At 43.0% G+C, this 13,310-nt stretch overlaps 1 protein-coding gene across 4 annotated transcripts in view; it reads left to right on the forward strand.

Moving 5' to 3' along the window:
- Positions 1–13,310, forward strand: part of LOC124619220 (microtubule-associated tumor suppressor candidate 2 homolog) — a 586,056-nt gene that overhangs the window by 285,770 nt on the left and 286,976 nt on the right. For 3 of the 4 annotated variants that reach the window (XM_047145442.1, XM_047145444.1, XM_047145443.1), the window contains exon 7: positions 3,249–3,392. The exons of the other annotated variant lie outside the window; for it this stretch is intronic. In XM_047145442.1, coding sequence (XP_047001398.1) covers positions 3,249–3,392 — 144 coding nt within the window. The remainder of the gene's footprint in view (positions 1–3,248; positions 3,393–13,310) is intronic. 4 annotated transcript variants of the gene reach the window in all.

The following is a 13,310-nucleotide window of genomic DNA, read 5'->3' on the forward strand; positions in this document are numbered from 1 at the left end:
GTTTGCTGGCGAAGGGAAAAGAGGTGCTACGTGAAGTGCCTGACCACCACACCTAAGACCAGTGTTCCGGGTTAGATTCCAGAGTTCCCTGCATTGTGACGAACTGAGAGCGTGTGACACTGTCAGCAGTGGATCTGTCCGTCGGATGGGGGCCTTAGGCCGTGAGGGCCAGTCGGTGTTGTTGGAGAGAAGTATGCTGTGCGACATTACACCCATCACCCTCACCTACGTCCAACAGGAACTCTTTGGACACAACACTCGCACACCGCGAGGAAGGGTGGCCGATGTGCGCTCGCGGCAAGAAACACCTTTCCCGTGAGACGGCCCAACAACCACTCCGATTCTCCTACCCAGCAACGCTCTTAAGATTCGACAGAACGTTTTTATCGACAAAAATGATCTTGGCTATCCAACTGGAAGCGAAAGCCATCGTGGCACAACAAGGAAAACTGTTAAAGTTTCCCAACAGCACTTAACCCCCTCACAGTTCAAGGGGTCATTCATTGCCTACCGCTACTGCCCCTACTGCCCGTGCAGCAGGCACAGGACAATATCTGCTCACGGGTTAACAAAGCTCGGGCAACGTCCGTGTAGTTTCCGCCAGTAAATTGCTCACTTCCGATCAAACTGGTGGGTCAGCCTCCCCCAGCCCTCCCGTTGTGCTGAGTTGTTTATTCAAATCAACCTGAACGTAAACGGAATCAGACATTACACGGGGGGAAACGACGATGACGGTGTCTTCTGGGAAGTAAAAGGAAGCGACCCACTGAAGGTAGCCCGGTCATACAGGAGAAGTGTCGCAGAAGAAAGTATCTTCAGCATCTCGTCCTCAAAGCCGTACGATTGTTGAGAGATGTAACGGTCTCACGTAGCTATCAATTTACTGTACCAGGTTTGATATGTAACATTAAGTACCTTGTCCCATGGTTAATACTACACCGGCTGCATTCGAGGTTAGCGGATAGCGTTTCCGTCTCTTGACACACAGGACGCTGAATCTGAATGTAGTTAATCTTGAGCTTTCAAAATTCAGTACTGCGAGGCTTGAATTAAGGCGAGATACCCTCAGCTAGCCGATACCGTTGAGGTGCAACAGGTTATCCTTACGGTACACATTAAACTGCATAACTCTGCAAACAGGCCCGAGCAATAGCCGCTTATAGCTTGACGACATCAGCTGTTGAACTTCTGCTTTGTTAAGTAAATAAACGCAAATGACCGCAAGAGGATCAGTGTAACAAAAGCTCGACATTCTGGTTCAGAGGAGCGAATCGGAATCGGCCTACCTACCTACCTCGATCGAATCCTTCACCTCTACAGAGTAATCATACACGCTGCAAAATACGGAAGCGAAGCTTGAATGTCAAAACAACGTAGATGCTCAGTTTCTGGACATATCAGATTGACGAAAATCAGTCACTGTCATTATGTAAATGATTTAAAGCCACGTGCAGCTGTCACTTTTTTCTTAATTTGTTGGAAAAGTGTAAAGTTTACCAAATATTTGTAGTTGGCCAATTAGTCTCTTGAGAGGGCAGGTTCTGTAGTTGTCACAAAATTTATATCACGTTAGTATGTGCTATATTAGGAATTGGATGTCGAGTGTGATGCTGTGTGAAATATGGGTAATTTTTAAAGTAGTAACGTGTACCAGCAAAAACGGTGCTAGCTATAGTAATTTCATGAAACCTAAGACATCTGCACCCACAACTACAATCGTGGTGGATACTGTTTAAAAATACTCGCAGGTTCTGGAGACTTGGGTGGCATAATGGGCGGACGATGAACTGTTCTTAAAGAATCGTAATACTGGTCTAAGGGAGGAAACTGTGAATAGCACAGCGAATGAAGAAGGTAATGACAGGTGTAGGCAGCTTTAAATCATTTAAACCATTCATTGCAGCTGCGGAATCAGTCTCAATGAACATCTGTTACAATTATGGTTTTTTTTTGTGATAAGAGGCTTTTGAGTGTAAAAACTCATTCCTCTTTTTGTGCTTCAACGAGACTCGTGTCATTCATTCTAAGTGAATTTGAAAATATGAATAAATTATTCATACCTTCTCTATGAAAATTGCGGAATTAAATAATGATGTTGATAGGATAATGGCACAAATTTTAATTCATTTCTTCTGCTTCCATCATTTTCGTAGATATAGAAGAGGCTTGAATGTCTCGAAGAAAATTTAATTATAAGATGTGATAGGATGTTAACAAAACAGTCAATAGTCGCCGTTTCTTCCCTTTAATGTTTTATTCGCGCTACGAGCAGTTTCAGCGACGAAGATCAATTAGTGTGAAGAAGAGTTTAAATATTCGACTATATTAGCCAGTTAATGGTTGAGAGAGAAATCCAGAACTTCGAAGTAAAAGGTTTACGGGCGATGGAGAAAAATAATTCGCTTGAAATTACAGTAGGCTGCTTTTCTCTTTCCTTGCATCCACAGTCCAGCAATATTTTAGAAACGTCAACATTTGGCGCCTGGCCTGTTATTAAACGCTTTTATTCACGATCGCAACTGCTGCCTGTTAACGGCTTCGGCACACATGTTCTAGTTCCAGAAAGCTTCAATACAGAGCACACGCCTCTCTGAACTGAGATTTTTAATTCCTCTTTAAATGGGTACTGACTTGAATCCTAGACAGTATGTCAGTACTTCTTCATATTAATCTCAGAATAAGTATCACATAAGCACACGTATCGAATATTTACTTTCAGAACGTTAAACCGGTATGCCGTGACTAACCAGACATCACTACAGGATATTGGAGTACATCATCACATACCTCTACAGTGTTCATTTTAGCTTCGAAAGCAGTGCATGCTCTCGCTATTGAATGACGCTGATAAATTTACAGATTCAAAAAATGTTTACAGCTTGCATCTCGCTCGAGCCAGACCGTTTGAAGAGACTCGTTATAAGATCTTATGGTATATATATTAAATTGTTCCATTACTAACAAATACGAAAGGTAAGTGAAAAAGTTATTATCCTTTCTGTGTTTCTCTCTGGATTTTTGTTTCTTTTGTAAGATTAACATGATGGTAATTGTAGTTACACTTACTGATGAAATAAGAAACATCTCCTCTTTCGAGATTATTTAATTTTGATCTCAATTAAAGTCTGATAAACAGTTAAGCCAAGCCAAATTTCGAATTAGCCCACCGTACAAAGCATCGTGACAAGATAGTTACACAACTGGCTGCGTGGAGGCGCACTGTTACTGACTGGTGCTGCTGTTTGCAGAGTCCGCCGCAAGAGCGCGCACGCACAGCGTCAAAGGAAGTGGCGCCTCTGGTGGACGCTCCTCAAAGCATTTGGTGGCAACGGCGCGCGTGCTCAAAGATTCATCTCGCAACAATAAGCTCGTCTCTCAACGGTCCACTGAAGGTACAGCCCTGCTGTGGTTCGATAATTGCGTTTGTCACAGTTCCCGCTCATAATATTAAATTATTCCAAAATCTGTTTCAGAATTTAATTTCTGCACTCCATGCAATGTCCTGTAACATGTGATCTTGGAAATTTGCATGAATTGATATCCTTTTATTGTAATCTCCCACCTTTGTGACGGCAAATTATCGAACTATGAGTGGACTTGGTGTATGTTGCCTGTTGGAAATCTTTCTTTTATGTGTTGTCTTGCATCTCCCCAGTGCATAGTCGAGTGCCTGCGTATATAATACCAAGTAATCCATAATTTATAGACGTCCAGTTTTCGGAATGCTGGTGTGTTTAACGATAATAGTTCCATATTGGCATGCTGTCCCGTTTCTGTTTCACAAAATAATAAAATAGAGATTCCAGTTTTTGGTAGTCCGTATTACTTCCTATTGAATGTTAGTTCGAAGGACCACTACTCTCTAGCAACGTTAATAGACGTTTATTTCAGTAAAAATTAGAAACTTATTTCCTTCTATGTGCAAGCATTTGCGTTGCTAGACTGGAGGCGTAAATGCATGATGTTCTTAGAGATTTTAATCTTACCGAGTGATTGATAGGTGTGTAATAACACTCACTTGGTGTTTCCCCGCATGCTTTGATGTACAGGATTCCTATAAACAAATGTAGTTACGTGTATCGCTCGTATACAGAATATCTTCGTGTTTTCGTTGTATGTTGTGTGGATTCAAGAGTTTTATCAAAATATTTTCAAGTGTTATTAACTATAGTCTTTCCGAAACATTGCTTGTCGTGACGTAGAACATTGTTTACAAGATGCTTGCAGATCTGCGGAAACAGTAGAGGTAATGGAAGTCAACAAACCTTGTTTGGAAGACATTTCGCTTGCCGTATATCTGCGGCCCTAGATAGTATTTTTCCACACTTTATCTCGCGTATTATATTAACTCAAAAGCATCAGAACTAAGTTTTCAGCACACCTATCCATATTTCCTGCCCTTACTAAATTCAGAACATTAATGGTCTTAAGATGGATGGAGCAGAGTCCTTTCATTCGCCGTTTATACAGAAGTGTGGTAGTGAACTGAAACGTGGTGCTGACGACTCGAATTTTTAAACAAAGGGAAAATATGAAAACTGGTAAGTGATGGCGTATGCATAGTCATAAAATATCTCCTTCTCTTTGACTAGTGTGTTCTGTGGGGCCACATATCCTCGTAATGTCCTTCTGACTTCCATTGGAAGAGATGAATCCATCTTACAGTTCTACACATCTAGTGTAGACACACACTAGGTAAACGTAGTTTGTAGATTCCATAGGACGTGATACGTTATGGACGCATGATATAAAACTGAAAATTTTGATTAGCAGCTCGTATTTAATTTTAAGACAGATAAAATGAATTTATAGTTTAACATTGATGTTCGTGGTCGCATCAACTATTGTGCCGTCTGTTAAAAATCAAATAAACTAACATTCACACCTACAAGCTACAACATCTGAACTTTTAATTTTTCCTTTTCATAGTTTTTTTTTATTTTGTTGTTCCTAGAGTTATGATAAGTGTTAAGGTGCGTGGAATAAGGGACCATGTCGCAGAGGAATTAGTTGTTCTGGAGACTGCGGTATACGGAAATGTGTCGCTCCTGAGCTCAGGAGTCCTCTAATCACTGTTTAGTTATTATGTGGCGCGTGTCGTATGGGGAAGGAAAAGTGTATTGTTATGTTACGTCATCCATTTCTAATGTGCCACTCGAACGATGAAAACACAGCGCCCAAGACGAAAGGTTCGAAGCATTTGTATCCCATTGCTTTCCTTTATTTTTGCATGCGCGTGTGCGCATGTGTGTGTTTCGACGTAAGGAAACCTAAAATAAAATTGCAAAAGTAAGATAAAAACGGTGAGTTACACGAATCTGTCTGGTACTTAATTTTTCATTCTCAGCGAATAACCTATCTATTTCCTTGCAAACATTACAGCGCAGTGCTCTCATGAGCACGATGAGAACTTTTTTTCACTATTATGATACTCTGGTTACGTCTGTCTGTTCGCAGCTGCATATGTGCAGTTTCCGTTTAATAATTGGCAACCAATGCTGTACAATCGTAATAAAGTCATGAGATGTTCCGTTTAGCCAGACGTGATTCGCATTAAATACACATGATTTACTGTTCGTAATGAGCAAAAAAGTGACAGGACCAGAACTGTTGGTGGCTCAATGTGTAAATTAAATGTCCTGCGCGCAAGTGAAAATCTGCATCCAGTCTGCTAGGCACTTTGAAGTGCCTGCAGAAAGTTCTCCCCGTTGTTATACACATTTTTCTTCCTTCCCGTCCCATTCTCCAGTGAAGCTAGGGAAAAAGTTTTAAGTGCCTCTTTGACGCTACAGATAGACAGTTATGGCGTTCCTATGAGAGCTGTACGTCGGCGTTCCTAGGTTCCTCGTCTGACAGAGTTTGTTGAAACTCTGCAAGAAAGATTTCGCGAGACAGCTGACGTATCTCGTAAAGCGTGTGCCAGTACAGAGTTCGCAGCACCCCCATCACGTTCTCCCCGGTGTCTAACCAACCTGTGACCGTTCGTTCTGCCCTTCTTTCTCTATGTTCTGCATCACCGTCGCAATTCTTTGGTACTGGTTCCCTGCGCTTACGCAGTATTTCAGGAATGGGGCGCACCAGTGTTTTGTAAGCCGCCCCCTTTGAAGACTAAATGCTCTTGCCTGGTATCATACCAATGAAGCGATTAAGCATATTTAAATCATCACATTTCATATCCTCACAAACTGTTACATCAAGCACTTATTTGTATTTGTTGACTGATTGCAGTTGTGACTGACTGGTATTGCAGACATAGATCACTGCGTTTTTGCATTTTGTGAGGTGCACAATTTTACATCTCTAAATATTTAAATCAACTCGCCGGTCTTTTCAGAATCTGAAATCTTGTCAAGGCCGGACTGATAGCTATACTCCATATGGTATTACTTTAGCTAGCAATCGGTCCTGTGGACTTCCGGAAGTGAAGTAGTACCGCGCGTTGCTAAGCGCCTTGATCCGCGACTGACAGCGTGTCACGTGTGAGAGCGCGAGCTGCGTGGATGTTCTCGGAATCCGTGCTGCACGCATGATGATAGTCATTGTCTTAGATAGATCGCTACATTTGTGCTCCGAATATGTTCTAAAATTCTACAGCAGTTGAATGTCAATATTGTACGTTACTTTGTGGATCACTGCTGTCACAATTCTTGTAGGCGTGTGTTACTTGGGCGTTGCGGCACGCACTGAGCACGGTTTGTTGTTGGAGGGATCGCGGTTTGCTGTGGTTAAGAGAACGGCTAATTCTGTATAGAGTCTGACAGGGATACCACGACAAACGGCTCCGCATACACTCGCTACTAGTCAATATTCGTTACATGTTGTCCGCCCCGATAGCCGAGTGGTCAGCGTGACGGATTGCCGTCCTACAGGCCTGGGTTCGATTCCTGGCTAGGTCGGAGATTTTCTCCGCTCTGGGACTGGGTGTTGTGCTGCGTTCATCATCATTTCATCCCTATCTAGCGCGCAGGTCGCCCAATGTGGCGTCGAATGTACTAAGACCTGCACCAAGGCGGCCGGACCTGCCGCGCAAGGGGCCTTCCGGCCAATGACGCCAAACGCTCATTTTCATTTTTTCGTTACACGTTTAGCTTTGTTAGTGATACTGAATGTGTGGCGGGCAGGATGTAAATTCGCTTTGGGTAGACCACGTAAATTATAAATTCTGATATAAGAGGGGCAGGGGTTTCTTGGACTCCCTCCATCCTTTGTTACCGCCGGCCCTTCGGCCACTCCCTCAATGTAGCTGCTGTAGCGTACCGTCTGTAAAGACGTGGACGGAACGTTAACTAACGGCCTGCCTCCGCTCCTCTCGAGGTCGTACGACTGTTCAGCCCGGTCTCAATTAAATTAAGTACAAACACGGCGCGTCACAGACAGCACGATTCCTCCCTCAGTCAGCGCGTGTCGAGTTCGTCCGCGACCGCGACGCCTTCGCTGAAGTGACGTGAACGCTCGTGTGTGTGACGGGTTGCGTCAAGGGCGGCCGACAGGCGCGTTCCGCCCATTATGCGTGCGAGCCTTCTGCCGGAAGAGCAGCACTAAAAACGGCGGGGTAATTCCCGGTAATTACAGGCTAATTACCCGCAGCGTCGGCACCGCCGTGGTTCCGCCGCGTGTGAGGCCCGTCTAAGAGGGGGAGAGATTTGCCGCGAGGCCGTCTCCGACCCCCACTCCCCCCCCCCCCCCCCCCTCCTCGTTTAAAGACTTCATACGATTTCGTGTTAACGAAGGTGGGAGAGGTTGGGATGCAGATCATCACCAGTGTACGTAAGAAGAGACAGCGAAGAAACCAAAGGAAAATACAGAACGGCAACAGAAGTTAAAAAAGGGGCAAGGTTTCGCAGACGACGCAACCGGTCTGCCCGTATATGAGGAATTTTTGGAAGACTGACTGAAACTACGGACAACATGTTCGCCACGAAGTAACGGTTAATCCTTTAAGTGAGACTAGTACATGTGTAAAACCCTGGCAAACAACTGAAATTACCATGTGTAATTTCATTCTACTGGTTCTTCGTTATGAAAATTTACCATCCCATACAACACGGTAGAGTTAAAAATACACAGTAAATTGAGTAGGCTTATTCGTTGCAATTCCCAAACGATACGTAGTGACACGTATTGCTTTGTTTGAAAAACCTTTTGTCTTTTCAAGGATTACGGATAAACAAAGACGGTGATGAAGAGTAGTACAAATAACGTCAACGACTTACTTAACATAAAATCTGAGAACGACGCAGTAGCAGTGAAGTAATTGTCTACGAAGCAAGGTTATAGAGGATGATCGAGGCAAAGGAGACATCAGAAGTAAATTGGTGCAAGCCATGAAAGCTGCCGCGAGCTAACAAGGTCTTCCGTTGAACAAAAATAGAGCTCGAAGTCTCTGTGTGTGTGTGTGTGTGTGTGTGTGTGTGTGTGTGTGTGTGTGTGTGTGTGTGGGGAGGGGGGGGGGTGTATTTCTTGGCAAGCTGATACGATCAGGGTCCATAGACCATTGCAGTAAGGGATTCACAAGTAACTGAAAATGAATGACAATTTTCTTCCGCGCGAATCAAACCATTGGGGTCAAAACTAGTATATACGGCAGACGATCTAAACGAGTATTTTGAGTTCAGGGAACAACGGTCGATGGTTAATATTTCCGGCGGTAGGAGATGTCGTATGATTAACTCCTGTCAATCATGTGTTTGTAAACAGCGTATGCTATTTCTAAAAAGTCTACCTTCCTCACCGATGATTGTGGAGCTATCTTCTAAAACAATACATTGTCGTCTATGACGTGGCTCTTGCGCATTTTCTGTGTTCAGTGATCGTGATTGGTTGTAAAATTGAATTATTCCTTACAGGAACTTAAGAAAATGATTTTAATGTTATGTATATATCTTCCTGGGTAGGAACAGTCTAGCAATGACGTCATTCAAGCCACAAAGGACAGACCACGGTTCTCGACAAAGTGTTCTTCGAATTGGGATCGTAAGGTAAAAATTTCATAGAATAAGCATCACTCAAATTGCGCGTATAATGCATAGCTCGAAGGATACAGTATCTAGACTACTAATGTTGCAGGAATTGCGCTCCTATCATAATGCACGCAAACTATGTACTCAAATTATTTTTAATCCACAGTTCAGTTCTGTCCACGTGTTATTCTGTGATGCATGTAGTGCAAGTATCGTCATTATGAACAGCTGCCATGGGCTTAAGTCTTTGCTGTAAGGTGTAAGTTGCGTCGATAAGAAACTAAATATTGATTTCCGTCCATGAATTCCTAATCTTTGCAAAAACTGACGTAGTGCCCTCGGAGAAGATTAGCAGTCACTCTGGTTGTAAAACATTATTTGCCATCTTGATGGTTTTAATTCTTTAAAATGACAGATTTCAGTTCAACATTAATCATCCACTTATCTACGGGTAAAAGTAAAATAACTCATTAACAAATACTCTGTGTAATACAACGTTGTTATTAAACCATACCATTAGACATCTAATATACCAGATCGTACTTATCAGCAAAATTTACGCACTACGTCACAGGGTAAAGTAGTGAGTTGGTAGAATTCATGTTGTTCAGATCGCCCGCAAGGCGACCACCTACAGGAGGTACGTGGTACATTCGTCTCACGCGAATGAAAAATGTATGCCGACACCGAATTTATATTTTTTTGTTGAGAAAGCTATTTTTGCAAATACTTGATTAAAAACTTGTAATTTGTCAATTATTGTTATGTTGGCATACATGTTTCATTCAAATGTGACAAATGTTCCAGACGCCACCTGCTGGCAGTCGCCTTGTGGGCTGTGTTAATAACGTGTATTCTACCACACCGCTGTTTTATCGTGAGAGGTAGCATGTAAATTTTGGTGGTAAGTAGGTGGGTTACTCTTGGAGCCGATGCAAGCAGGGATGTTTCTGGTACGTTTGAAGGTATGGTTTAATTACAGCGTCGCATTTTGTAGAATATTTGTTGATTAGTTATTTTACTTTTATCTACCGATTCATGTTGAATAGGAAAATGTTGTTTCAAAAAATTAAAGTTTTTGACCCTAAAGTAGACTCACTGTACAAGTACTAATTTAGCCACACTTCTCGCAAACTGTTGGGCCATAAAAGATGTTTCCTCATTTTTGTCCATTAAAGGCTGCGAATGTGAAAACAAGAAGTTGCCTACGAAGAAACCGGGGGCATTCAGGACATTATGTAGTTAGGCATTGTCCAGTTGCAGTACAGAATACTGAGTACTGAGATAAAAGAAGGGATGAATTTTTTTCCACGACGTAGCGTTTTCTGTCGAGCGAACAGCTGAACGGGGACAAGTCTTGGTTGTTTCAGACAGTCTCACCCCGATCAGCATCCTCAGGTGTTAACTTGGTCACAGTGTACACATGAAGTCAGTCGATACTTAAAGGATTTATAACGGCTCGCATGCTTGGGTTATTTATGGTTTTGGATATCTGCGTAGGAATAAGGTGGCTTCGACTTAACGTTGTGCCGCGTCATACAGGATAAATGAGGTTAGTGTGCCTTGCCTCTTGTTTAGCTTACCAGAGACCATGAATACAGAAAGGATTCCGTCAGTACATGCGCAACTTTTTTCTGAAGCAAGTGCGCGCCACATACGGTTGAATCTGTGAAGCCTTCTCCATAGCGTCACAGAATTTTTTCTGTGACCTGTTTGTTGCCCTTCAAATTCACCCGACAGTCCTTACTTGGAGCTTTGGATGTGATGCACTGCAGACCGAAGAAGTCTGAGTGGCTGATAAAATTGTAAGAAACGCAACTTTCTTCTCAGTTTTCGTCCGACACAGTCAGCACTCCAGCTTTAATTAATGACCTCGACTTCGAGCCGTTAAACTCGAATCGCGAGCGACTTCTCTTTCTCTAAGAGAAATTGTGACAGCAACAGACGACGTCACTCCAATTTCATGTTTCTAGAAGTAGTTTAAGCTCATTATTCGGCGTGTTCGGTAGTTCATTTTTGTCACTTTTACTCTCACGCATTTTACACTTGCTCGTGAACCACTTACGGCATACTTAATTTTCTTATGGAGAATACAGCTAAAGAAAATGTATACTACTGTTGCCTTCTTGCAAGATGAAGTTCGTTCATGTCATAAAGTCAAGTCAGTTCTTCATTCGAGGACATACTTTTAGTAATATGTCCCTGTGATTCGTTACTTCTGCAAAAGTCTAACATACGTTGGAAAGATACCTGGAGTTAATCATTCGATTGCTAACCCCCTGCTGTGGCTTCAGAACAGAGGAAAGTTTGCCGGTCGGAGTGGCTGTGCGGTTCTAGGCGCTACAGTCTGGAACCGAGCGACCGCTACGGTCGCAGGTTCGAATCCTGCCTCGGGCATGGATGTGTGTGATGTCCTTAGGTTAGTTAGGTTTAATTAGTTCTAAGCTCTAGGCGACTGATGACCTCAGAAGTGAAGTCGCATAATGCTCAGAGCCATTTGAACAGAGGAAAGTTTAATAAGCTATCATTTTTAGCCACGGCAGTCACACTTGCAGTTCACCAAAAAGTCTTGGGCTGCCTCTTATTTTTCCCACAAGATGCGCGGGAAGCGCTGAGAACTTCAGTCTGATGCTAGCCTCTATTAAAGATAGCGTTTCACTCTGTAGTGTACAAAACGAGAAGCACGTTTTCGTGCGACGTGACGTGTTGGCTGGTTATTTAAAGCGACAACGTTCTTATCAAATAATTGTTCGTGGAAAGCTCCATGATTTTGTTTCTGTTGCTATTAGGATTCTTGAATTTTGTGTACAGTGCAGTACCAATGGCAAGAAAACATTTTTTGGCAAGACAGGTTTTATCACGTTTCCTGTTTAGTAGTATTCTGAAGCTTTTGTAGAAAATTTGGCCTGTTTAGGATCAAATTGATTACTTTTGATTCGGAACAGTATAAATTTATTTGTGAAATCGTGCTTTGCTGAAGTGTCGTGTAAAGTAGTAACTCTGTGTTTTGAAGGTGTTGGAATGTAGCATAATTAAATAGAATTGACAGAAGTTAGAAGGGGCTAAAGTACTGTCAGTGTAATGACAGCACGTATGTAAAGAGAGAGTCACTTTGTAAAGTTTATCAGGTTTAATACAGCGAAGATTCGTGCTCTCTATTTTCTGAGCTAATGCTATTCGAATGGTTGACATACACGTTACATCATGCGCTCAGGGAGCACTGTGTCTGATGCGGGCAGAGGTTACGTGTGTGTGTGTGTGTGTGTGTGTGTGTGTGTGTGTGTGTGTGTGTGTGTGTGTGTGTACGGTAGAGAGGCTGTCTGCGGACACCGGGTCCCGGCAGTCGGCCCTCTGCTCTCGGCCGTCGGCTTTCTCATTGGTAAACAGCGCGCCTCCTAGCCGCCTGTTAAGCCGCGAGGTCACGCCTGGGTCGCCAGACTGCAGCAGGCGTCGATGGAGCATCGCCCTCCTGGGACTGCCGCTGCTTCTGCCGTCCACCAGTCACCAGCAGTGCGTCGTGTACTTTACTCAAAGGCAGCGTAGCGTCCTTTTTGATATAACACACAGCCCGCTCCTCCTGCCCCCCCCCCCCCCCCCCCCCCCCCCCTCTCTGCCCCTTTTCCCAAGGCGGATGATACAATCAGTTTTATTCCGTGAGTAAATATGTTTTTTCCACCATAGCGTAAAGATGCATTCGTACTCATTTTGCTGTCGTTGGACCTGTATTCTCTCACCATGTATTTCGTATACACTTTTGCTATGGAATGGAGACTAAAGTGTTCCTTCACAAAATACCAAAGAAAAAAAAAGTTTCGCAGTTTATATTTGCTTCAAGGTGACTACATAAAAATTAATGATCGTGTGTAAAGGTCTTTCGTAAATGTCGATAACACACAATAAAATACTTGCGAAGAGTGTTCTGATGAAAAGAATAAAGTAACTATAGATTGTTGGAGCATCGAAAATTTTCTATTTTTGTTACAAAAAATTTAATTAATGGTAGATAGGAGTTGCATCGTTTAGGACAGGAAGAGTAATGATTTCTTTGTTCGCTGTGGCTGTAGAGACGTTTGGAAACGTGAAAACAGAAACTCGGTTTCAGACGAAAAGTTGGTCATTGTTTCTATCACCACAGTGACTAGCGATAAGTGTGACACGTAACTGACGATTCAAGTGAACATAATACCTCAGTCCAGTGCTTTATTAGCAGCCGCCGGATACAGTTATGAGAAGTTACTATTCCTGGTGACCACGTGCCCGTTGCAGGCATAAAGAGCGCATGTAATTGTAGGCTAGTGTCGCCGAAAGCATGGACAAAGCATCTGGAACTGCACTATCAATGTTAGAACT

Source organism: Schistocerca americana, chromosome 6 (genome assembly GCF_021461395.2).
Source record: "Schistocerca americana isolate TAMUIC-IGC-003095 chromosome 6, iqSchAmer2.1, whole genome shotgun sequence".
Taxonomy (NCBI): Eukaryota; Metazoa; Arthropoda; class Insecta; order Orthoptera; family Acrididae; genus Schistocerca; species Schistocerca americana.